The following is a 27,034-nucleotide window of genomic DNA, read 5'->3' on the forward strand; positions in this document are numbered from 1 at the left end:
CTCTGCTTCTTATGCAGTGGTGTGAGCAGTGTGTGTATCACAAAATAAGTGACAGGCAGCAGTTTTAATTAATGATAAAACAGCCTCCAGTATAATGTTCCCCTATACACAGTGTCAACCTACAGACTGCTCTCAGCATCAGATCAGGTGTATATTTCAGTAAAGCCATTATGTTTCTTTAATAATATAATGCATTCATTTGCATGAGTGGGACGTCATTTTTAAAAGGAATTGGTAGTCTAAAATGAATTTTAAAGGGGACATATTGTGCTTTTTCTTGTTTACTGTTATTAGGTTATAAAGGTTATAGGTTGACTTGTGTAAAACATGCTACAAGTCAAAAGCCAGGGCTTTCAAAAGCCTCTTCTGAGCACATTGTTTGTGACTATTTCTTTCTACCTTGCCAATGACCTGACTTCACTGCCCTGCAACCACCCACCCACAGTTTGCGATACAAAACCGTAGCACTTGCTTCAGTCGAAGAAACATTGATCTGGCACTAATCTGACATACTTTTTCTGTTACATCCTTCCAGGCTTCATTAATCTGACCAAGCACATTTTTTTCTGAATTACAGTTAATTCAAAGAGGACTGTACAGTCCTGATAAAAAATTTAGTGTCTGAACAAACCATACTTTCCTTCAGCCTCTCATTCAAAAAGCTTTTTTAAGAATAGAAGAAAAGTCTGTCCATCAAATAGCTTTCCTATAGCAAAGTTAAAATGCCTTATCCAATAGTAAGATTTGCAGGAAGACAAAAATAATCAAACAACAATAAAAATGGAGTGCCATACCAGAGAATATTCTATAAACACTGTTCCTCACACTGTGCTACTGTCAAAGACCTCCCTAATTTATTATGCTTTCACTCCATTGCTACAGGCTGACAGACCTCTCTCATGCTTGGACTTGGAAAACCTTTGTGTCTTATACAGCCAATCTAGCCAGGAACCTCCATGCCCAGTCCCCTTGAGGGCCAGCACACTATATCCATAATATCATCCCTCTATAACAGAATGGGCGCTTGTGTGCGTGACTTGTGCTAATATGACAAAACCTCTGAATTGTAGCCTGATTTATCTGAGGTGAACTCAAAAACTCAAAAGTTCAGTATTTACCATAAGCCATACAACTTTCCAATTGCTGACAAGCATTTAATGAAAACACAGAGACACTGCCAACCAAAGCAAAACTGTATGTATCATTAAGAGACGAGCAGCTAATTAGACCCAATAGTTGATAGTGGTAACCGTTGCTGCTGAAAAAAGTTAAATAAATCCAAAATCCACAGAGAAGACATGTAGTTCAGCTTCAACTATCAACTTAATTACATGTTAAGATGCAATGTTAAGATTAACAGTATATTCTCTCAGACCTATGGGACCCTGTCAGGATACAATTCAACGGAAAATGTGCACAGCATGCAGATTTTCCTTTGTGACCGATGCTTAGAAGTGGTAATTACTTTGCTATGAGCTACATTGCTAATGAGAGGTGTGTCATTATTATTAGATGGATAATGCTGTCTGAAATCTGAATCTGAAACACAAAAGGTGTATCATTAAAAACTTGCTCTAACCAGAGTCAGCAGCCGGTTCCCGTGTCCTCATAAGATAATGGCCCTGCTCCCCTCTTGCTCTATGTGTATTTGAGGGCAGAAAAAGGTTTTGAGCTGCTGATAATGGGAATACCAAGGGAAGCTTCCTCTAAGTTCACACGCTAATGCAGCTATTTACAAAGTCTTCATATTATTTGGTTAGTTTGTGTGTTTTGTTTTGTTTTTTGTTTTTTTTCACAATGACACTGCCACAGGAAACAGCTGGGAAACCTACAAAATAAGTTCTGTAACATTCTGATTCATGTGATTGTCAACCACATGCTGTTATTTTATTTATTTGGTTCCCTGTGTGCAATTTGGGGATACTTTTTTTTACTCCACAGTTGCTCAGCTTTTTTTGTGATCTCTACAGAGACAAAAATCCTGTAATGGAAATTCCTGCAGGGGGATTTTTTACAGAGAGATGTTGGGTGAAATCAGTGAATACAAATGAATGTCTAGACAGAAGACGCATCACCAGCTATCCACCAAATTACACAGCTCAAAGAGAAAAGGGCTGAGTGGAAAGACAGGGAATCATTTAAATCCCTTCATTGTAACTCACTCACATTCTTTCAGACAAGTCAATTGTTATGCATAGTAATTTTTTCCCCCTTTTTTCACTTTTTTTTTTTTTTTCCTTAACAAAAGATGCATGATGATAAATGAGCCCTGCAGGGCTTTCAGATATGGTGTATTATATAGCCTGCAGAACACTCACCCCATGAGAGGATCCAGAGCTATTCCTTTAGGATTCAGCAGGTCTAGTTGTAGGATAGTAACGCAAGTGTTCCCGCTATGGTCGCAGACAAATATCTTGTCAGTGACCCGGTCAACAAAATAGAGGTTGCCTGTCAGCCAGTCAATAGCCATCTGCTCGACATCTGCAATAAGAAAGCGGGGATAAGATTCCAGTGCAAAAGAGATAATTAAAAACAATAAAAAATAAAAAAATAATACATTTAAACTATACACTACATACTATATAATAAGTGCATTAGAAGGTTACTTGAATGTATTCCATTCATACATGATGACTTACAACAATGCTAAGACCTTTTCAAAGGCACTGAATGCAACGTGGACATGTACTATCTGTATGAGTTTTTAGAGTCCAGAATTAGCAGACGTGTTCCCTGCTTGGCTCACAGCATGTGCCGTTCAGTCCTTGTGAGCACATATTTCACAGAAAAACTGTTTGAAAATACACTGTGGGTTACATCATCCACCAACTGATCTATTATGATTATCAACTTACTAATGTAGAAGCACTCTACTTCACAAATGATGCAGGCAGACCTTGGGCCAGCTCGTGACTAGATGTAATATAATACCTATCCTCATGAAAACAGACAACCAATGTAATGTAGCAGTCCCAGTCTTTCAAAGATCAGGGTTAGAGTTATCTGAGATATTATATTTCTGTTTTTACTGACTAAGTAAACTGATCTTGATGTGTAAAAAAGGTGGAGTGCCCCTTTACATTATACCATGGCTTCTGGCTAGCAGGTTTGTAATAAGTATAACAATAAGGACTATAACCAAACACCTCTGATGCATTTATTAATTTAAAATGGCAAACAAAGCCATTTTAATTTTAATAATCAGTATGAAACTATAGGTAATGAGTCTGACTGATACATTGTAACTAATAGAAAAAACTTACAAATAACCATGTATGAACCACGCAAAAAACTCAATGTCCAGCCTGTTTGAAATATGTGAGACCAGATCAGCAAAGAAGGAAAAACAAAAACTCTTTTGAAAGATGATGTAGCCTGTTGGTTTTGAAGGACAGCTGTAGGGGAAAGGTGAGTTGCCAAAACCGCTGAGGCTAACTTGCCTTCAACTGCACAGATAATGAATAGATGGAGAGCTCACAGGTAAGACTGTGAGAGAGAAAAAGAGAGCGAAAGAAGGATGAACCTGCGTGTGTGTGAGAGAGAGTGCTGGGAGTTATCCAGGTGTATCTCAGAAAAGATGCATCACTATCCTCTATTCTTGCCGGTGAGTGTGTTCATGATGTGAGTGCAGATAACAGCGTAAATTTATCAGAAAAGTACAAAAAAAAAGAAAAAAGGAGTTTATAGGATAAGGCTAGGAGCAGCTGAAAACGTACTTAGCAAACTTTGTTGTGTTCTTATTTCCTGTTCCCGTGTGAATCCACGTAGATTTCTCGTTTCAGCACAGCGAAGTTGCCCAGAGGACTCTGTGGACAGAATCCAGCATACACTTTTCTGGCTGTGCTGGAAATCCAATGTCAGTGTTCCATTTACACTCAGAGACCTCAGGGGCTGAAGGCCTGTTCCATTTAGATCGGTGATGACAATCCGGTCTGAACCACCAATGAGAAGCATTGGACGGCTGTCACCAGGATCTGGCAAGAGAGAGGAAGAAATAGCATTTCATTTCTATATTTTTGTAGCACATTTTTTATTGGTGAAACATCAAGGGACCACCTGAAATAAAAGATCAATCAAAAAAAGGAATAAAGCAAAACAAAAATACATTCTAAATAAAGGTTTAAACAAAAGAAAAATATAGAGTATATTACGGAGAGGCATACAAAAACAACGAAAGGGAGAAAGACAAGCATAATTCACACACAGACTCAAAAAAAGAACAAAATAAATTGAGAATAACAATTGACAATAACAATAACGTGAAAATAAAGTGATCCTTCCAAGTATTGCCTGTCTAACTGAATCCTATTGCTTTGAGCCCCAGAGCTCTATTGTTGTCCAAGAACTATTAAACACATCAATGAGTCACACCATTGCACCAGCTTGACATGTTGCTTCATCACACTGAATGCGGAAACTGTAGTTTATTTTGATACTGCCCTGCTACCATAAATACTCACTTGTGCGTGTGTATTAATATGCAGCCGGAAAACAGTGCCCAATAATTGCATTATTTACTCTTTGTTTTCAAAGTTCTTTGTTTGCAAAATGTTCGAAAAACTGCGTTGACAATTGCAGATTCTTTTTTATGTACTATTATTATTATGAGATGCATTATGTATTCATGACCTCTTTTTAAAGATTTTTATCTTCAGTAGGAACACTCAGACACAAATGGTATTTTCTGAAATTGAAAAGAAGCTACATCCTTTGGGCATTGGTATTTTATTTGGACATCCCCATGACTCCTGTCAATGTCTGCAACATGCAATTACTTCCATACTTCTATAATCTACAATTTGTTACTTATCATGCCTCTATTAAGTGTAATGTTAAGTAGACATGGCAACCACCAAGCTATTAAAGAGTCAGATTTATGTTAGGAATACAAATAGATTAAAAAATGGTATACCTTACACTTTTACTCCAAGTCAAAAGACAAGAGATTGAATCGAGATTAATTCTTAAAAAAATCAAATTTGTTCTGTTGAGTTTTAACTTCAATCTTATACTGAACACATTAATATGTTTTTTCATACCCTGCTGCTCCTCATCTTCTGGCCTCAGAGAACTCTATCTGAAATTTATATTCATGAGCTTTTACAACTAATGGTAACCCCATAGTTATCGCCGTAACACCATCGCTCTCTGCTGAATGAATATTAATGCACGTGAGCATTGGGTTCAGTTAAGTTTATGGGTAATCATATTCAGTTTATTCCTGGTAGGACACCAGTCACATTGATTAAAAGCTGCAACAGTGGTGTTCTCCCCAGCTAGGTGTGTTGTGCCTCTAGCTATTTGCAACCCATATATGCCATAGTGACAACACTCAAAAAAAAGGAAAAAAAAAAAGATTCAAAGCATGATAAAAATGCATACCGCACAGGGTTAAACTTGTTTACTTGTTGATGGCGGACCACCAAAATATAATACCTATTTTGCTTGTTTTGTTTCTAAGTAGGCTGTTTTACTCACTGGAACAGATTTGTTCTTAGCATAAATCAGGGTGACACTGGGCATTGTCTCCGCACAAAATACTCCAGACTGCTTGCACTTAAAATCTCATGCTCATTAATTTGATCATTATCCTGGCCTGGCCACGTCTACCTATTCCCATGTGGGTGATGGATGTGGTCACTACTAAACTATATTAATCTTGCCCCACAGATGCCGGGAAGTATCAAGGAGATGATAAGCTAGAAAGCCACTCTGGTTTGAACAAAACCCGGTTTATTATTAGAAATGAAACATACATACTATGCAGATTATGTTGTTCCCTGATTCAAGTGTGCTGCTTACCTTGTGTGGCTTTGCAAGATATCTTGTCAGGCTGCAGGATGTATCCTTCTGTGCAGCTGCATCTGTATGACCCGTAGGTGTTCTTGCAGGTTTGGCTGCATGTGCCATACATGGCACATTCATCATGATCTTATGGAAAAAAGAAGAGAGTCATTTGTAACAAATTAGGTGTGCTCAAACATGACCCAAATACATAAAGTATATTTAATGTGGCCTCACTCTGGTACCTCAGGCATAATTACTTTTATAACCAAGGAGCCTTTGGAGCTGCAGTACCCTATAAACCACTCTTTCACATGTCTTTCCTAAACAGGATCAAATTCAGGAAGCACTGCTGCATTGTTAAACCTCTTCCTCCTGCATAATTATGCTATTTTATGCCATGTCTTTGGTATAAGGTATCTGCAGAGTCCAAGTAAGACACAACTTAAGAGGCACCTTTGACATCAAAATGCTGTCTTCCTCATTGGCTGTCAGAAAATAGGCTTTTGGCACTAAAGATCATAAAAAGTAAGATTAAGAGACACAGATAAATTGTGTTCTGTATGTGCTGTAAATGTGTATGCATGTGTGTTGGGTGTAATGTACTGTACATTGGGCCATGCCTGCAGACAGATGGTTCTCATATACCCACCACCCCCTACTTATTCATCTGAGGGAAGTCTGGCTGAGGGCAAAAGGAGAGATTGGTGTAGGGAAGATAAAGCAAAAAAAGGGAGGGGGGCTCCATGGCAGGGGGCCCCCACCAGTGTTGCTGAAACCTACCTCTGCAACTCGTCCCATCCTCGCCGACCTCAAAGCCGTCAGCGCAGAAACAGAAGGTGCCGTTTCTTGTCATGACGCAGCCGTAGCGACACCGGAGCTCGTGGCAGGCTGACAGGAGCTCTGCAGGGGGAAAGAGAAAGTGAGAAAAAGTGAGAATTGGAGAAAAAAAAATATGAAAGGGTAGGTGGAGAGGGAAAATTCTTTCTGATTTGTGAAATTACTTTTTTCATTTTTTTTATTGTCCTGGCTCTCTCAGTCACAACTACACTTTTGTCATTTTGCAAAAAAGGGACATTTCCAGCTAACCGTTACAAGTTTAAAACCGGTCTAAGACACAAGTTCCTATGAATCACCAAATGGAAATTAACTGATATAAATCTAATTGTATTAACTATTAAACGTCATGGGAAATAGATAGGTGTACAGTACACAGCCATTGTCTTACTTTAAAGCTTGAATGTCCCAAGATTATAAACAAAAGATCCATCCTTTTGTCACATACAAGTAGTTATTACATCAATGTGATGGCTGTTCTGTCCTCGTACAATCTAAGACTGTTGTTGAGTATGACTGAGCCCTTTTACCAGCATTGCATTCACTGTTAGTGGTGCTCAGGAAGTGCCAACAAAGTAATTTTCCATTTTTTTATAATTTTTCTTTTTTTTTTTAAAGTTGTGATTGGTGAGGATGCTTTGTATAACACTAATATTTTTGCACAAAGGAACAAAGAATGGCTAACTATTGCATGATGAATGTTCAGAGGAATAAGTGGCAAAAATGAAAGCATCAAAAGCCCTCAAAACAAAGCTTTAATTGTGCAAAGACTGATAAGCCACTGCTGAACATTAATTAATGTCAACTTAAAGCCCAGAAGATAAAAGCTTGGATTGATTGTCCTTGGTATTTCCTTTGCTAACCATTTCAAGAAGTTATGAAATGATGCAGCAGCGGACCAAATCACTCCTTGACAGGGTGTATTAACATTCAATAGCAAAGTGGGAAGTGAACGATAATCAAAGCTTCCAGTTTTTTTATTATTTTGTAAATGAAGACACAGTCTTTGGTTTTTATTTTTAAGAGTTGGAATCATGCGATGTCAGTAGATCAGACATGTTTAAACACTGAGTTATCAGAGGCCCGTTTTTCATTACAGTATCTAACTTTCTTGCTGGCTCACTGACACATTAAGATGAATGGTGAAGCTGTATGGTTTGGAGAGCAATATATAAATCTCAGCGAGTGCTTTTTGGAGACCAGTGTGTCAACTGATAATGATAAAAAACAGTTCAACAGTGAAGGAAGAGAAGACTGTAGCAATAAAATATGGTCCATGACTGTTGACTGACACAGCGGAGCTGAGAATACAACATGCACACACACGACTGCACTTCTTCATTGATGTTAATCTATATTAAGATCTCAATTTAATTTCACAATGAAACCAGAGGAATAAAATACTCACAACTATTGAAGTCTAAACACCACTGCAGTGTGTACACAGTACTGTCACTTATACTAAAATGCAGGCTGTAAAGCAATGGCCTTGTTGCCTTTAACAGCTTCAGATAGGACAGATGGAATTACTGGGGGTGAACTTTCTGTGCATTTAGTTTTCATATGACCCTTTATAGGACTTTTGACTGACAGGACATTGAGTAGAAAATGACTGAATTTTCATTTCATTTCAAACTATATTTTGAGGTGATAGAGAGCAAGCAAACACAGAAGTATTAAAATGGTAAATGCCCAGTAGCCTCTGGTCTTCAATGACCAGGGAGAGCCTGCTTGGATATTTATTGACACTCCTCACTGACTCATAGTGATGAAATGATTATGTGGTAGAAAAGAACTGAAGCTCAATAAACTGAAAAAAAAAATGTGGACACAAAATATGTCAGAGAGGCATAGCATTTATTTTCTGTGTTCTAAGGATAACATAAACCATAAAGTGTCATTGGTAGAAACACAGAGAGATTTGGGTACACCATAAATATGCAAACATTCATCCCAAATTACTTGGTGAAGTTCAAACACAGTAGGTGGTAGACAAAATAAAACTGCACTAAACTAGGCATGACAAATACAATCATGAGTCCAAGTAAAAAGAGCCAGTAAAATTATGTTTTCATCATACTTATATTTAATTCGGAATTCTTATACAAACAAAATATATATATTTGAGAAATGAAATACATACTAAAAGTTTATTTGTTTTATAATATACAAATAACATGTTTAGTCACATACATACTGGAGATTTAGAGTTTTAGTTTAGAATCAGACTTTTGTGTCAATTGATCACTCGGATTCTGTAAACGTACATTGATTTCAAACGTGTATTGCTGCCATTGATGCACAGTGTGAACTACTACAGTTGTTTGAAACAGTGTCATAAGAGCTTGGTGACACAGTGTGTGGCCAAATTTCTGAAACTACCCCAACGTCAAACTGCACAGAAAATGGAAGTACCCAACAATGCTGGAGATTTTCTCAAACCAAGTCATTTTTCTCCCCACTGAGACAGAAAGGCAGACCATAAGTTACTTCTTAGAGACAAGCTAACGTCAAAACCAGACAAGTCATAGAAGTTAGTAAGGGCATAACCCTTCCAAAACATCGATTTTGAAGCCTTCAAGCAGTTCTACTAACACGTTGTAAAGTGGTAAAGTTCAAGTTTCAGTTATTTAGTGCTGCTTGCTGCACTTGAGGAGAACTTGTCTCCAAACATTGTGTTCACATACAATGAATTTGCACAGTCTAATCATTTTTGAAGGATTTGCAATGCTGCCAGACTTCCTTTTTTATTAAGTAAAGACACAATGTTCATGTGAATGGTGTCTCAGTTTTCTTTGATCAAACAAACTGAACATTTGAAAAGTAATAGCAGAGTATTCTATTGATATTCTAAGTTAACAAAGTGCCTACCACAGTACAGCCTTACAGCCCCCATTATCTTTTATCAGTGCACCAGTGACAAGTGCCACATTTTAGGAGCACATTAATTCACTCTCTACTTTCATTTAAGGATATTTTTTTTATTTTATTTTTTAGATGTGTCAGCTTCAGAGAAAAAGGAAATCCTTCCATTGTGCAAAGTAAGGAAGCATGTACAGGAACATAAATGTTGAGATGTATGTAGACCTGCACATATACAGTACATATGCATTCAGAAAAAAAAAGCTGGTGGCTTAATCCATGCTTTCACAATGTATTTTAAACTCAATTTAGCATGAGTCCCATGAAGTATTCCCCTCTGAAAATGAATGTAACCGCCTATTGGTTTGCACTGTTAAAACATTTATTAATGTGGCTGACCCTGACATAATGAGTTGCTGATTATGACATTACACAAAACCATTGCATCTAACTTGGTTTGCTGAATTCTGAATTAATAATTTTAACTAGAAATTACTAAACAGGAGTACACTAAATTAGATTCATACAGAAAAGGCATTTTCCCCCTAGAAATCGATTTCCTTCAGAGCAGAGTACATACTACATTTCAGCCTTAGTTTGAGCTTTTTTAGAGGCACTAATAGCCTGAACCAAAAAGATAATTACATTTAGAGTATTTTCAACCTGGGTCATATTCAGATAGTTATCACCATCATGATGATTGATTGTTTTTAAAGTTTGTACCTTAATTTACTTTAATTCATTTGGAGCTGCAATTAAAAAAGAAAGTTCCACTTTCATTTATATTCTGAAGGCCAAACTGACAGTCACGCCTAAAAGGTGATTAAAACACTTGCTTCCACATAACTTTAGTTAACAAGAAAAGTACTGTGACAGCTAAATGCCACATACTGTAGGTCACTCAAGTAAGCTGGCTTCAAACCAGATTTGCTATGAGTGTGAACAGCTAGCTGGGAAGGAAAAACATTCATGTCAAACTAATCCAGAGGATGAGGATGTTTTTGGTTATTTCAGGTTATGTGATTTCACATTATGCTGGCCTTTTTGTAGTGGACGAGAGAGGAGAACTCATGGCAAAGTGGAGCCACATGAAGTTCTTCCGTAAAATGACGAAACATTGAATACAACCAGAAAGCATGGTGGCAATGGCTGGTGAAAAAGTTACAGGTTGAAAATAACCAGAATTGCATCCATCTACAGATATCCACATGCCAGTAAAATGTGTCTGTTCAGATAGACACATTGTCAGTGGCTGGCTCATTCTTACATTTGAATGGCTCGGTATAAATAGACGTTGTATGCCCCTTTCGACCACCTTACACTTTGCATATACTGTACGTCAATCAAATCAAAGATCGACAATGGTTGTGTAAGAAAAATGTCACTGTTTACTGGATGACTGTTATGATGGCCCTGTAGGGGTATAAAAGAAAACTACACAATAAAACTGTTATGGAAGCCCAACATGTTCAATATCAAATAATGGCACCATGGTAGCCTAATGGTCATACACATAACTGCAACACAGTTATTCTGACTGAAGACCTTTGTTATCTGTCATTATCCTCTCTTATCATTTTTCCCCCTGTATCTCTGCACTTTCAAACTGTAAATTAAAGGCAGAACATGGATTATCACTCAGCATCAACGAAGAAACCTTGGAAAAGACAGTGTTAACAACAGCAGCTAACATTAGCTGGCTAATTAAATGGCTGATCATTGAATTGCCTCAGTAGCATTTTGAATCTGAAGATGTTGTTCTGAGAAAAGTCTGTGAAGATCAAAAAGGCAACATTTACATGACTCCCAAGTTATTATAGAGTGCACTCTATTTACCCTCTGCCATTATATTTGAGTCTCTGAATTTACAGTAAGAGCAATGTTAGGGAGTAATTGTCTCTGTATCTAGACAGGCTCCAATCATTTGGCAGATTGAGTAATTATAATAGTCACATTACTCATTACATTTTAACAGGGTAACTGCTAATGTGTAGCCTATTACAGTTCAAAAGTAACTGTGAGACTTACACTAGGACTGGGACTTACATGCAATAGAGGTTTAGTTACTGTGTCTGTGTGTACTGTTTATTTACAGCAACATCCTGTAGTTGGTTGATTCAGAATTACACCTGCATCATTGTTAATCTAGCTAACAGCAGCTAATTGGCTTAATGTGGTAGCAGATGTACTTCTTTAGTTCTTGCTATTTTGCTAAGTGAGGCTGGATCTACGTGATTAGCTGGAAGATGTATGTGTATGTGTGTGTGTGTGTGTGTGTATGTGTGTGTGTGTGTGTGTGTGTGTGTGTGTGTGTGTGTGTGTGTGTGTGTGTGTGTGTGTGTGTGTGTGTGTGTGTGTGTGGGGGGTGAAATTATGTCATTATAAAAGGTAGTGATGAGATAATATTTCACAACAATGAGTTGAATGCTCATAATTTATTCATGCTGTCTGGGTTAGGTCATTTTGAAGTAATAGGTCCTTTTTTTTAAACTTGGGGTCAGTACCTAATGCTGCATTTAGCCACTTCTGCTTCACTCATCTTCAAGGTTGCATGTGGGCCCCATGTGACCTGTGCATTATTATTCATCCCATGGTGCGGTAACTAGCATGCTTCCCTGTTGTGAAGCAGTATGCAAAATGACTACATGCCGAGCTGAAGATATTCAAAGCTAATCCTTATATCTGCTCAAAGACACCAGATGATCAGTTTTCCCTCCTGGAAAACACAGAGTGCTACAGGGATTGTATATCTGGCACTGAGCCTGCTTGATGCTTTGCACATAGCTCTGCATGCAGCGCATAGTACATGAGTCAATAGTAAAGTACATGTAGTAGCCTTTATACTATGATCTGCAAATATGCTGTATGTGGAAGAAATATGTTTTGGGTTCTTTGCAAAAAAATAAAAAATAAATAAATAAATAAATAAATAAATAAATAAATATATATATATATATATAAATATATATATATATATATATATATATATATATATATATATATATATATATATATATATATATATATATATATATATATATATATATATACTGTTTTTCTTTTGTGATCCATACTCTATTTAACTCAATACAATTTAATGAAGGCATTAATGTAAAATACTTCTTGAAAAATTGTTTATCTTATCTTCTATCATTGCCACACAGCTCCCTGCAAATGAGGAATAATACAGCTGTGAAAAGCACATTTGAAAGGAAAGGATACACTAAAATCAAGAATTCTAACCACAAAAATGCGAGCAAACAGCATACTTAATTTGTTCCATTATGTTCTCCAAAAAGTATAAAGATGTTACCTAATGATCATGTGCAGTTTTAACTGGGTAGCCCAGGTGGCCATTGCCACACCAACAATCTGACAGGCCATCCAAGATGACATCTTAAGATTTCTGCCATGTCACTGTCATCCACCTCGGTGTGGGACAGGTGTTTGGCCAGCATGCTTGTTTCTAACCAGGACGCTGTGCCTGTATGGCGCCAAATAATATTTGTATTTATATTTCATTTGTAGGGTAGGCTTACAAACAACTTTTAAAGTTACAAACTATGATGACTTGCAGATTTGCCAAAAAACTGATGACCCCCAATTAAATGCAGATGATCTTGTGTGATTTAGAATATACTTTGCCTGTACATTCAGTCTTTGCTGCTTTGCCTTTAAGGGGAGAGTTGTTTTGCTACCGACAGATCATACATCATGACACAACTTTTCAGTGGAATGTTAGAGTGCAGTTTACAAATGGTAAGTGAAAGTTATAAGCCTCTAAACTGTCTTACTCTCGTCAGCTCTGCTGCTCAAATGAAATTCATTAGTATGCTAATGTTGACACTGTAGCCTATGATAATTTGGCTTATGCTAAGTGATTAGCTAGCTATTAGACCAGTGGTTCTCAACCGGTGTGCCGTGGAGCAAGATCAAGTGAGCTATTGATTTTTAGGATGATCTATTAATTTATTTTATATATCTTATGTGTCCTGTAGCTGGATTTCAAATGTCAGGACACAAATAACAAGCTGCTCGGAAAACTTTATGAATTAACCTATTTTGTGATACAAGGATGAAGACAAAACAAGAAAAAAAGATTAAAAGTAGATAACATACAGTGTCAAAATTATTTCAAGTTATTTGGACTGTAAGGAGATGTCAGTAGCTCTCAGTCCTCAGAGAATGTAATCTGCAGTTAAAAGTTATGGTAGCTAACTTATTTAATGCCAAATGTTGCAAACAGTGCTGCAAACCTAAACTGAAGAGGCTCTTGAAAACAAAGTATCCCTTCCACAGATAATGTTAGCTGTGCAGCAGGTTCAGGTAATTCCCTCCTCCTCTCTCCCTGAAGTTGTGACGTTAATAGCGATTTTTGAGTTTCTCCAATCCACTTATTCTGTCCTGATACAGCCACATGATGCATCAGCTGTTATTTTTGTAAACTGACGGCTCAGTTCTACCCTAAAGCCATGAAAGATTAGGGTGCTCTGACTGCCCAGTCCATTTTGTATCACTAAAGCTATGCAGGCTCTCTGTCTCTGTCGCTCCCTTTCACTCTTTATTTAATGTTTGTTGCCTAAGTCCACCCCCCTCCTCTCACAGTGTGTACATTCTGGATTATTATTATTACAGGTGCTGGTGATATGAACATGCCACTTGTTTAATCCAGATGAGCGATACATACAAATACTGTGCAATATCTGCACTTCTTAATCAAATGCCCAATACTTTCACATAGAGGTGCTGTTTGTGCTTTTGTTGACATTGCACTGTTTCCTCATCTATGTCTCTTCAATCTCTGATTGCACATCAACAAGGCATCAGTCACTTCATCAATCATATGCCTTGATATCATCCCTAAAATTATAACGTACGTTGGCATATCATAGTCATCATCATCATTAGTTTTGCAGTTCTGAATCCGAACAATAATATGTAGCATGCTTGTCTTGCAAGCTCTCATAATGATTTATATATAAGACTACTTTTTTCTGATGAGTTGTATCATTGCTGTCTGTCAGATTGAATACATTGACAGTGTGCTGTATATAGGGGAAATAGCTATCATAACATATATAATATATAATCATAACATTTGAGATTCATTTGAGAGTCTGCATAATTGATTACTGTGAGTTGGTGTACCTTGTTTGACTTGTAAATCATCTTAGTAGTATTAGTTGTAGTAGTAGTAGTAGCGATAGTAGTTGCATTTCAAAGTAGCCTACCTTTTACATCTTTGAATGGCTTGTTATAGATTCATGACCACCAATACTTGTGCAGATTTGGTTACAGGTCAGAGCATTGTCTATTATAACAAAAGATCTTGAACATGGTAATACAACTTGTAGTTTTCACATTCACACAAAGAATGTAATGATCATGTTACTCAGATTAAAACGACCCTGTAAATTGGTGTTATGTTGGCGTACCCTGGCGGGGATTGCCTAACACCTTGCAGGTTATTCTGCAGAATAAAGTTCATAACTTTAACAGCCTTAAATATGGTCAGCACCAGTTGTTTATTATCCAGAAACATTCAAGCTATATCAGTAATGTATTGTATACTATATAACTCAAATTAGCCATTTTGACCTAATTTGGAAGAAGAGAATAGAACCCAGGATTTGCATAATGCATTTTTTTCTGATGGTCTTCTTAGAAGAGTTGACTGATTATTAGCTTTTTGTTAAACTTTTGTAAATTAGTTCAGAAAAAAGTCAAATGTATCTTTCATTGTTAATGTGCTTGCCGACAATAAAAGGCAGACCATCAATAAATATGTACTGTCTATGCATGTAGCCCATTATTGTTTCAGCTTTTTATTAGTAGAATATTAATATATTAATACATATGTACTGTGTGCACACATTAACAACATTGTAGTCACCGCTACACATCCCTTTGCCACCCCTAGACCACCCTTGTTAAAAATTCCTGGAATCGCCTCTGCTCATTACTACAAAAGTTCAGAAATATTCATGAGGAGCTACACAAATAGACATAAAACAGCAAAATATATGAGCCTGTTATCCAATATGCTTTCACAACGACTAAAGCTCAAAGATCTGTAAAATGTTTGAATTACTGGAAAATGCGGTCAAATGTTATTCACTCTCAAACAAACAGACATATGCATTCACACCAGCAATCACTATCTCATTTGCAGTCAACTGTAGTCTAATTTGCTGTAATCAGATATATCAACAAAATGATTTTAGCAATTGCACAAAATTAATTCCATCTGTTTCCACATTATGCCTAGTAAAAATGGTTGTTTGAGATTTATCAAACTCAGGGGAGGTTCTGCTGCTTTTTTAAAATGGGGTTTTAATAAAGTTATGAGTTTCTCAAATTCTATCAGTGATCTGGTAATTGCAAAGCTAATACATCTCTGGCAGAGCACATGATGTGCTTAAATTAACATAAAATGAAATATATTTGCATATAACCATTATATTTTTTGTAGTGTTTACTATCAAAACCTATTGTAGCAATGCATTTTAAAGTATTTGCAACATAAAATTCACCCCACAAAAAGTCACACATCTCTCTAGTGGGCCTTGAGCAGAAGTTCCTCAGACTTTCCACATTCAGCCACACAGATGGCAGAGTATGAATGGTGAGTGTGGCACTGTTCCTCTGCCAAAACAAACAAGAAGCCTCACCATGGGCAAGAAAAAGACTAACCCAAGGCTAACAGTCAGATTGCCCCATCTGGCCTAATTACAGCTTCGCTTTAGGATTGGCCATGGCCTTTGTCTCCGAATAACCAGCCTTTCCCCAAAACTTGGTTTTCAGGCCTGTAATTAATGTGGGACCAAACTGTGATGCAAACTCAACACAGGAGGTACAACCATGGCTAGCTCAAGGTCCTTTAATGAGTGGATTACCCACCCATAAATTAGGAGCTTAACCCATTCTGTAGGTCTGTAGCTGTGGTTGGTATCCCCTGTGTGGCAAAAATGACAAGATTGATTCCCCAACACTGAAACTGGGTCACAAATTATCTGGGGTTGAAACATTCAAGAATATTTAGAAGTGTGTGTAGGGGAACATTATTTGTATAAGATGTGCTATGATTTCAGTGACACAATTTATTGACAAGGGTTTAGAAAGTTATCTGAGAAGCTTAAGTGTGTCAGCTTTGATGTGACATGGAGCTGTCCGGATGGTCTACAAGGTATAATTTCCCTAAGAAATTGAGAGATACATGCACATATACATGAAGTTTTCAAAAACTATAATCCTGTAGCTCAAACTAGGGCTCAAATGTGACAGTGAATGTTGTTAATCCCTCAAAGCACAATTTGCTGAGGGATTTGAGAACTGGTGCACTGCCAGGCTTTTGACATGCCCTTAAATATTGGAGGGAACATCATGGGTGTGGGTGTCGAAATCTTCCAGCAAACAATAAAATTTTAATTCTAACCACTCCTGAGGAAGAAAATCCGCTGTAATAGGATTTGATGACACCAGATTGTTTCCTCGTATTAGGGAGAGTAATGATATGAGTGACAATATCTTGCCAGACTGTGGAACAACAAAGTAAGATGCATGAAATATTGATTGCCAGTGTCTGCTCTTGTTTAAATAGTGTGTAGAAGGGCCTGGCAGTCAATCCTAACCAGGGTTACCAGGATAACAAGACTTGGAACTTCAACGGCTCAAACAGCAAAGCAAAATCTGACACAGAATTCAAAATGAGACAAGTTTAGTATTCGTTATACTTTTACAAATTCATTGAAAATGACCTTTTAATCAACAGATGCATCTGTATTGCAAAGCAGAAGTAGGAAATAAAGTGCTATTAAAAATACCAAGCCCATCCTCTCTGGTGAGGTAGAATAACACACAGTGTATCACCAGAGACGAGGGCCATCACTTTGACTACTTACTGTAAATGTTCCATCCATTAGAGGAGCAAAAATTTAATAAATATGCTAATATGTTACAGTCTACGAGGCTGGTTGGCAGCACATTTTCAACCTGAGAAACACTAAAAAAAATCACTGAGCTGTATTCATGGGTAGTCATTTCAGAACAAGGGCTTCACTTACCACAGGCTTCTTCACCCCAGAGAAAAGTGTTTGTTTGTTTGAGTTGTTGTAATGAAAAGTTAATCAAGTGAGATAATTGAATGTTGTTCGGAGACAGAGGGTGGGTGGGAATGTGCATGTTTGACATTGCTTGTTTTTCAGAGGCTGTATTATAAGAATATAAAGAGCAATGTATGCAAATGTTTTCTCTATCATTTTTGGTTTCACTATGTCAGAGTCAGACACTATTTAAAAAGAAAAAAAAAACTGTTAAAATATGTGTTTGCTGGAGACGATGAACTGGCGAGACAATTTCTCACTTCCACGTCAGTAATGAGATTTTTCTCTGCTACTTCTCAGCAAATGCACTCAAAAGACAACCATAATTCAAATCCCAAAATAGCTTAAATCAGTGTGTTCTCCATAGAGGGCAAACACATTGCCTTTGACAAGTTGTGCTATGACATGGAAATCATTGCCGCATAAAAGTCCAGATTACCCTTACGTGGCAGAAATAGATCCATATATTTTGAGATCAAATACATTAGAGAGCCTGGCAAAGCCGAGTGCAGAGAGAGGCAGCCACACCTCATCACATCAGAGACATTCGGGGGATTATTTCTGCTGGCGTGAGTGGGGTTGGCACGGGCTGACATTGAGTGTCCAAGTCCAATCAAATGCAATCGCAATCAGCTATGCTCTCTAGGAAGCATTTGGTGACGGTGCTTTTCTTTCTGTTATTATCGTTGTTATTAATTCAACATGTCATTATTTGCAGATCACAAAGAAATGTACCTTGCATAAAACATGAATTGCTTACCATTCAGTACTATAAGTGCCACAGTGCACACAAACTTAAAGGATATATTCACATTATCCACAACCATCTTAAACCAATTCAGTGTTTGAGCTATTCTGTTAATGTACAATTTGAAAGTGGCCTGGCCAACATCTGATTCCTAATTTAAAGGATAGTTTCACTTTTTTTTTCATGTCTGTCATAAAACAATAGTCAGGTGCCCACACAACCATTAAAATGATGGTGGCAATTTGCTTGCCACAATCATTCCTCCTGTTAACACTGGCCAAAGATAAAATGTTTCAGCAATCTGAGTTAATCAAATGAGGGGAGTATCTGACAACATTAGTGTGTTTTTTTTACAATCTTTTTCTCTTTTTTTTACAAAATATCTCTTTACTATCTTCTGAAGCCTCATATTAACTTCAAATAAATGTTATAATACTGTTGATTTGGCCCCCATCTCTTCCACTGGAAGCACATTAGGAAGGAATCTAATTGGCAGCATGAAAAAGAGGAAGGATTGCGACAAGGACATGACATGAAAAAATGTGAACCTATCTCTTTAAAAGAAAGATTAGGACTCAGATGTTAGGGCAGGCCACTTTCACTCTGTAAAATTGATTTTTGTACCACTCCCATTTATCTGTCTCACAGGTAAGTTCAACTAAGCAGTGCAACTTGCTATTCATGCATCATAGTAAAATTGTTAACATTCAGAAACAAACCTTTACTCAAAGTACCTTTCACTCAACTCAAACCATTGTTCAGGGTCAACACCTAGAATGTGAATTATTTACAAAAGCATCATAGCTAGTAAATAATATAGTGAACTCTTTGAAGTCTTTCACCACTACAGGAGAAAGGGACACAACTGAACTTGCTGTGTACATGTAACTTGGGCGCCCATAGCAAAAGAGAATGTGATAAATCCAACCAAGCGGATAGCTCAATTTGCTGGAAAGAATCAGGGCACATATTTATCAAACATTTAAGAATTCCGCTTTAAAATGCTCTAAAGTGCTAACTTAAGAATAAAAGACTTCATTGCTAAAACAAAACACATGTATCAAGCCATTTACTCCTACTGACAGTAGAAGTGTTGGAGGAAACTTTAAGACCAGCTCTCAAGTGATTACAAGGTTAATGACACGTATGAACAGCCAGTCAGATAAATGCATTCGTACAACTGTTCACTCTTAAAATAAACATCCTTAAAGTTATTTTGCAAAGGCATGCAGGATTTGTTTGTGTGTCTGTGAAATGTTTAATATCTCCATGCAATTAAACTCAAAATAAAAAAGAAAACAGATTTATAAATAGGGATAAAATAATAATGAAGTGGCTATTTTCTGCTGCTGGTAGAGGAGGTAGCCAGCATCAGAGAAAACTCACGGTTTAATAAGGGGAATTTAGTCGAGGTTATGAAAACAGATGAAAAGTGATTGCAAACAAGATCAATACAAAACGACATTAAGAACATTCAATTTGTTGAGGCGAAATGTAAGCCATAACGTATAAGAAAGCTGCTCATTTATTATGACCAATGATACAGACACAAAACATATTTCAAAATGTGTGAAGCCACCTCTGTCTGTACTACTGTTCTAGGACTTGGCCTCTGTTGCACCCTTAAGTACGAGAGTATTTAAAGTCAAAAAGCTTAGTTTGGACTTTTTAACATAACTTAAAGCAGGTATAATCTATATTTTTCATAATAAAAATGCAACAAAATGACTGTGTAATGTCAGAGGCAATGCACGAGGTGACGAACCTACTGAGAATTATCATCTGACTCTGCAGCTCCGCTCAGCTTTATGGAGCTTCATGGTGGATTTCAGCTCATTGTTTAGTTGTCAGCCCTGTAATTTTACTGTTTTGGTTCACTCTCACTGCTCTCATGGTGTCATTTTCATTTACTGTACACTACCTGCTCAGCACCAAATGGCAAACAGACACAGTTACTGACTAGCTGGTGAATATAGTGGAGCATTTAGCAGGTAAGGATGTAGATATTTCTCTGATAGAGACCAAAAGCAGAGCTAAAGGAAAGTAAATATTGGACTTCAATTCATCATATGGACAGAAACACGGTTCCAAATGAATGATAATGTTGCTCTGTAACTGCTGGTTGTGGAAAAAAAATACTGTTTGATAAGAAGTTCAAGATATCATCTTAAAAGTTTGTAATATGATTTCTGGTTTTATGTTTCTGCTGCTGACAAGCAACCGTTGAAATGAGCTGATACAGGTTTAAGTCCAAATTTTCATTCTTACTGTAGATAAATGAATATATTGATTGACAGAAAAATGTGCTATTGGTTCAATCTTTCATTTATATACATTTGTGCGGTATTGATAGAGTTAAAATGTACAAATAGTGCATACTTGAGGATGGAGGGAATAAAAGTCCATTCACATATGACTACTCATATGAAACGATTAGCAACTGCCTAGACAACTGTCTAAATATTTATACAGTACAGTCCCCGATTCCGAGAGATCACACTTAGAAGCTTAGTACAATAAGAGAGAAGAGGGATCAGAGAGTACCAAACTTTCCTGCTGGGCGGAAACCTCAGATTCAGAGCCTACAAGAGGATGAAATGGAATAGTGAGCAGCAGCAGTTGGTTGCATTGTGAGCAGCGGAGCAGCTTTACTTGCAGTGACAGACTGAATGTATGTGTGACAGCTTAAACAGAATATAATAGTAGTAAAGCTATGGCTATGTGTGTACAGAATATGCGTAGAGTGTATTGTGTGTAATTTTTGCAGTGTTACTCGAACTGCCTAAACTAGCTTCAGAGGCGTCATTCTTTTTAAGCAGGAAGGCTAACAAAGCATGGCATTTATCTATTGTGTGTTGTGCTTGATATTCAAATTGACCTGTTTTCTTGGTGAGGAAGATTTTTTTTTTTTTCATGCTCCACACTTTACCATCAACAAATGGGCTGATTCTGCACTAAATGTCAAGTAATCATGAGCTATTACTAAATGAGGTTATTAATGATGGATGTAATGGTTTAGGTCGAGTGTATCAGGGATAAAAATACCAGAGTACGGACTAATGTGTTGTCTAAATGTCAGTCGAAGTGAGAGATGTGAACTGGATGTTACTCTCATTTTAGCTGTCACCTTTCACATGTACATCTGATCCCCCTATTATGTGTTTTTTTTTAATCAAGCTTTGAGTCAGTTTGGTTTATTCTGAGGAAGTAAGACCTTTGGCAGGAAGAGAATCAAGACATAAAGGACATATCAGAAGTACTAACTGCTATACGCATAACTACAATGATGTTGATTGAGGCGTTGTGCTGTTTTATCAATGCAAACAAGGGCAGCTAAATATACTTTCCCATCGTAATATTTCAAAGTTTAGCACTGAAGACTGACCACAACAGAACTGTTTTTTTTCCCACAAGTAAATTTAAAAATCTATACATTTCAGTATTTCAAGACTTACTGATACTGATTTTGTTTGCTTTGATCTGAAGTGCATATAGGGGCATGACAGACTCTCTTTTTATGTAAAGGGTTTACAAGCAACTGCACAGATTTGACATGAGATGAGATGAGTCACTAAGATGAGATTGGCATTTCTTGCTATAATCATAAGAAAAGTGTCACTTTAGATGTGACTCTGAAAAGTCTCCTATGTCTTTTGCAACTCCCATTTAACAGCATGTCCTCCTTCCTTTGCATCATTGCACTGAAATAGGCACAAAAATAAAATATGAGTAGGCAAAGCTCTGCAGTGCGAGGCAAAGAAAATACCAACATATCATACTCCTTTTTGAACCAATATTGATTACTGTGACAACTGAGCCCAGGCTATTATGTAATGTTGTGTTATGTTATGTAATTTGTAATGACTCATTAAATCTAATGCTGATCATCTTTTTTTGGAATTCACACAAAAATGGCTGTATTCTCCATCTGCGATGAGACAATATGCACAAAAAAGAGCCAATATATTGATTTTTTTTTCATGTCAAAATAGTATATTTTAAATTATTCTGATGGCAGAAGGTTTTATTTGTAGAAAGACTGGACAATCCCTGGGAAAACTGGTGCAGTTTATCTACCATCATTACCACAATACTACTGGGAGACACTGAAGAAAAAGTAATATTAGGAGAATTCAATAAAGCACAGTTGCTCTGATAATTTACACGGGATAAAAGGACAATCTAAATGAAGTACAAAGCAAAATACAGTATCACTGGTTTTAACATTCAGCTGTGCTCCACAATAGTCCAGGCTGCATTACTGACATTGACTGTGAGACATCAATGTGAGTGTTGTTGAGTTAGTGTCAATCTATCAGTAATATTTTGATGACAGTGCTGTAAATGTGATATCATGATGCTGTCTCAGGCAGGACTCCATCACTGTCTCAAGAAAGCAGAATGCATACCCTAGAGTGTAGTACTGACATACAATTCATTATTACTACTAACATTTCTATTTAGATTTAATTATTTAGCTATCATCGTTTATTCCCACAACAAAAATAATACACCGTTGTGTTTGTTCTGATTCAGAGCAGACAGTCAAAAAGCAGCACCGGGCCCTCCCTCATTACCCCCACCGAGCAAGGCCCTTAAATGGCTGACAGATCAGACTGCAATTGTACTGGGCAGCTTCCAGGTGTTAATGCATATAACTGTGTGAATGTAGTCAGAGTGTTGCTGCAAAAGATGGTAAAGAGCATCTCTCTACCTTGACAGACAGCCCGTTACAAAAAATAGGCTTCTTCTCAGTGAAACTTACCTCAATAAATGAATGTTAAAGGTCTAGAGTGCAGGATTTAGTGGCATCTAGCAGATTGCAACCAATTGAATACTGTGTAGGAGAATATATTGTAGCCATGAAACTTGTGATAAACACAGTATACATTCAGGGATACTGTAGAAACATGGCGGTGTAACATGGAAGAGTCCTCCCTGGAAGAGTGTGCCATGCCATTCTAATGTTATATTTCATTTCTGCTAAATCTGTTTGGCTAGATGCCACTAAATTCTACACACAGGACCTTTAAAGAAAGACAAAGTATCCTTACTCACAGTTTCTAAGCTGCTGGTGGCCTTTATATGTATGTCTTGATTTGGAAGAAATTTTTTTATGTCCACTTTCTGGGACTGCCCAAAAGATAACATATGCAGTCCGACGCTGAAACGTGTTTATTTAAGTTTGACATTTGTCTTCCTCACTGCAGGCAGTGGAGACTTCACAGATCCCACGGCACAGCAATGAGCATGCGATTAAGAATGTGCAAGTTTCTTGAAGGTGAACAAAAAGAGTTTGGTGGTTTTCCATCTGGGCACCTTCATATCAAGGCCTCTTGGGATGTTCGGCATGTATATTCATAAGGGGTGGGCAGAAAAGGGAGGGGAAAAAAAGTTTTGCAAGAGACCCAGCTGGTTGCCTAAAACTTCTCTTTGGTGACCTCAATTTCTGCTGCTTCCCAATGAGTTTGGTCTGTCCAAGTGGGATTAAGCATAAAGTGCAGTATGTTTCCCCCCGTGAACTTAAGCAGAAGGTTGGCACCACACAAAGACCATAACATGTTGTATTTAACATGAAATTTAGAAATGTGTAGAAATAATTCAAATCCATGTTTTATACAAAACAAATGTATTCATTGCAAAAGGATAAATCTTTCTACCGCTTTAGGCAAGGACGTTTTTTGAAGCAGTTGACTGCAGTGTTGCATTAAGAGGTAGATTGTTAGCATTCAGATCACACATTCACACAAGTCAGATAGTGCCTTTTAAAGGAATTACACACAGAGGTGTCATGTTATTCCTTCACGGACAAGGAATGTGTGAAATGACACCAGACAGACATGGAAAGTGGATGTCTAGTTCTCAAGGTTAAGACAGTGTGAAACCCGCAACCTTGATGTATATGAAAAAGCCAGATTATGGACCAGGCTTAGTTATGTTTTCTACACTGCTTCTGTATGTCAGTTAAGATACAATAATTTTTACAGTGAATACTGCAGTGCAACAGAAAACTGTTTGAGCTACAGTCATACTGTAGTAGATGTGGGCTTTAAAATACCTGACATTATAACTAACACTTTGAACAAAACAAAAATCATATTAGAAAGAAGTACATCCACATTTAGGTAACACATAAAAAAGGCATACAAACTTTTACATTTATTAGTAATTGAACTGTAGCTCTATACTTCATTAACTTCATTTGACACGTGGTTATACAGTAGATAAACTGTATGTTTTTAAGAAGATATTGGAGGCCTTGAACTAAGGTTTATAAAAATAATTGTAAGCTTCCTAGTCATAAAAAGAGGAACATGCAAACAAATATATTATATTATACCTGCAAATATAGAGTATAACATAGAAAAGCTCATATCCCATATTTTTACTTTACTCTTGTATCAGAACAAGTCAGTCTCCTTGATGAGATAACAGCACATCAACAGACTTTTAAGTACTAATATAAGATGTTATATTTTAAAAGAGCAAAAAAACCTTTACTATTTTAATTTACTCTTAAGTTTTGGATCGAATGCAATATTTGCCTGTTAAATAAGAATACAAAGTGAAGTTATGTGAAGTGACAGCCCTATTCAGTTTAGGTACAATGGTACTATTTTCTTTTGGATGAGGTTCCAGCAAGTCTTTGTATTTAAAATAAAAAAGAGCAAAAACAAGTACACATCCTTTTCAGCAGCAAGAAGCTTTGCAACCAATCGAAACATTCAATAACACAGAATTCCATTCAGGACTTCTTCTAACCTTATTTCTATCCAAAATTGTTTCAGTTTCTCTGAGAGATTGTGCCCAATGGTATGATTTATCAGTTATCCAAGTAAGATATGGTAACTGCTGTTATATTGTATGCTAGCAGTATATTAGAATAGTGTCCAATCATTTTTCTTTTTGCAGAATCTGTAATAGAGGGCATTATCATGATGACTACTTACTGCTGCAAGGGGAAAATGCTCATTCACATGGATGAAGTTGATACGAGCTGATATAGGGAATATAGTAGCTGATACTGTGGTACTGCAGTTATGATTTTTACCACATTTTTCTGCCTGCATAGGATGCTTGGGTGTCCTGTTTGGCTGACTTGAGTGTTTTTTCCTAGGTTGCGTTTTGCTCTTTTAAGTAGATTTGCAGACCACTTATCCTGCCTTCGTGTTTAGTTGAATGAACTACACAGGCCTTAATGTATTTACACGGAATAAAGTTTTGAAACTGAGGAACAATTCTGCAGATTTGAAAAGTAGCAGTGCGTATTCACATGTGTGCTATGGCAGTGTCACGGAGGTAAAGGATCTAAAGTCCAAGCCACAAGAATTGTATATAAACATTTAATTTATTATAGATGTATTAATTCTATGATCCCACTTAAATGGCAATAAATGGCATTATGCATACTCTTCCAATCTTCCCACTTCAATCAATATTGATCCAATTCCTTTCTCCTGTCCCAGGCAATCTACCAAGTAAAATTCATCAATACAACCATTAGTGTCAGGAGTGAAACATTTGAGTTTTCTGCCAAAAAGCAGAGTTTTTTTTGTTTTTTTTCTCTCAGCTGTAAACCAAAGGATAACATTTCCTTTCACTGAGAACTCACACAGAGACAAAGCTCAGCATGACTTTAACTGACTTACAGGTCAAGGGCACCGTTTCTGCCAGACCAGGTCTACTGTTGTGCCAAGACTGCAGCAATCATGAGGCAGACACCACCTTATCACAGAAGCCAGGTGTCCATAGCAGCTTGGTACAGTTGCTAAGGATGCAAGCAACAACAAAAAACGTGTGTACAACACAACACCTGGTGCTACTGTCCTGCTGTGTCTGTTGCCTGCTCTGACAGAAAGGATGATGAGAAGTCACCTTGCCAACCAATTTTACCACAAAAGTTAAACAGTTCCGGCTCAAGCTACCATGTCATGAATTTGCATTTACATTATCAGCTACCATGCATTAAGGGTTGAATTTAGGTGTGACAAAGGGTAGATTAAACAGTGCTTATCAATGTGCATGTGAAAATGATCCTTAAATCCCTATAATCAAAGAAAGCACAATTAGATTTACTTGACAGAATTTAGAAATAATGAATCTCTTATGCAAAGCACATAAGCAGGGAATAAAAGTATGCATTTTCCACAGCTATATATTTTACAAATTCAATACAGACTTAATGGGTAAATTACATTTCACAATCTTAATAATCCAAATAAAATGAGCGTGATCTGATTAATTAACATAATAATGAGACTACTTATTCATTTATGTATTCCAAACCCAAGGCGAAAAGAATCAGGATATGAAGCCGCATTATTAACTCTTACCTCGACAGTGAACTCCTTCATCATAACCATCTTCACAGTCTCTGGCCCCATTGCAGAGTTTGTTGAAATGAATACATTTTTTTGTCCCAATACACTGTATGTGGTTGAGGGGACATCTGATCACCACCTCCTGTGCACCTGAAGAAGAGATTTAAAAAAAAAAAAAAAGTTAAAATACTGTAAATCAATTTGTTTCAACATTGATCATTTAATTTCTGTATCATTTTACTGCAAATCTGAATGAGTTTTAACAATTATTGTTTCAACATATTGAGCATCACATACAGTAGGACACCAAAGACCTGTATGACATGAGTAATCATATTTCATTGTCATTGTCATTTCTGATTTTTTGAAGGTATATAAAC

At 37.0% G+C, this 27,034-nt stretch overlaps 1 protein-coding gene across 1 annotated transcript in view; it reads right to left on the minus strand.

Moving 5' to 3' along the window:
* The window catches only part of lrp1bb (low density lipoprotein receptor-related protein 1Bb), a 194,308-nt gene that overhangs the window by 142,079 nt on the left and 25,195 nt on the right, over positions 1 to 27,034 (minus strand). Inside the window, exons 3-7 of the mRNA XM_062431318.1 lie at positions 26,667 to 26,804; positions 6,568 to 6,687; positions 5,803 to 5,931; positions 3,717 to 3,974; positions 2,319 to 2,481 (exon numbers count right to left, since the gene is read on the minus strand). Coding sequence (XP_062287302.1) covers positions 2,319 to 2,481; positions 3,717 to 3,974; positions 5,803 to 5,931; positions 6,568 to 6,687; positions 26,667 to 26,804 — 808 coding nt within the window. The remainder of the gene's footprint in view (positions 1 to 2,318; positions 2,482 to 3,716; positions 3,975 to 5,802; positions 5,932 to 6,567; positions 6,688 to 26,666; positions 26,805 to 27,034) is intronic.

The sequence above is a fragment of the Scomber scombrus genome, chromosome 13, assembly GCF_963691925.1.
Source record: "Scomber scombrus chromosome 13, fScoSco1.1, whole genome shotgun sequence".
In the NCBI taxonomy this organism is placed as follows: domain Eukaryota; kingdom Metazoa; phylum Chordata; class Actinopteri; order Scombriformes; family Scombridae; genus Scomber; species Scomber scombrus.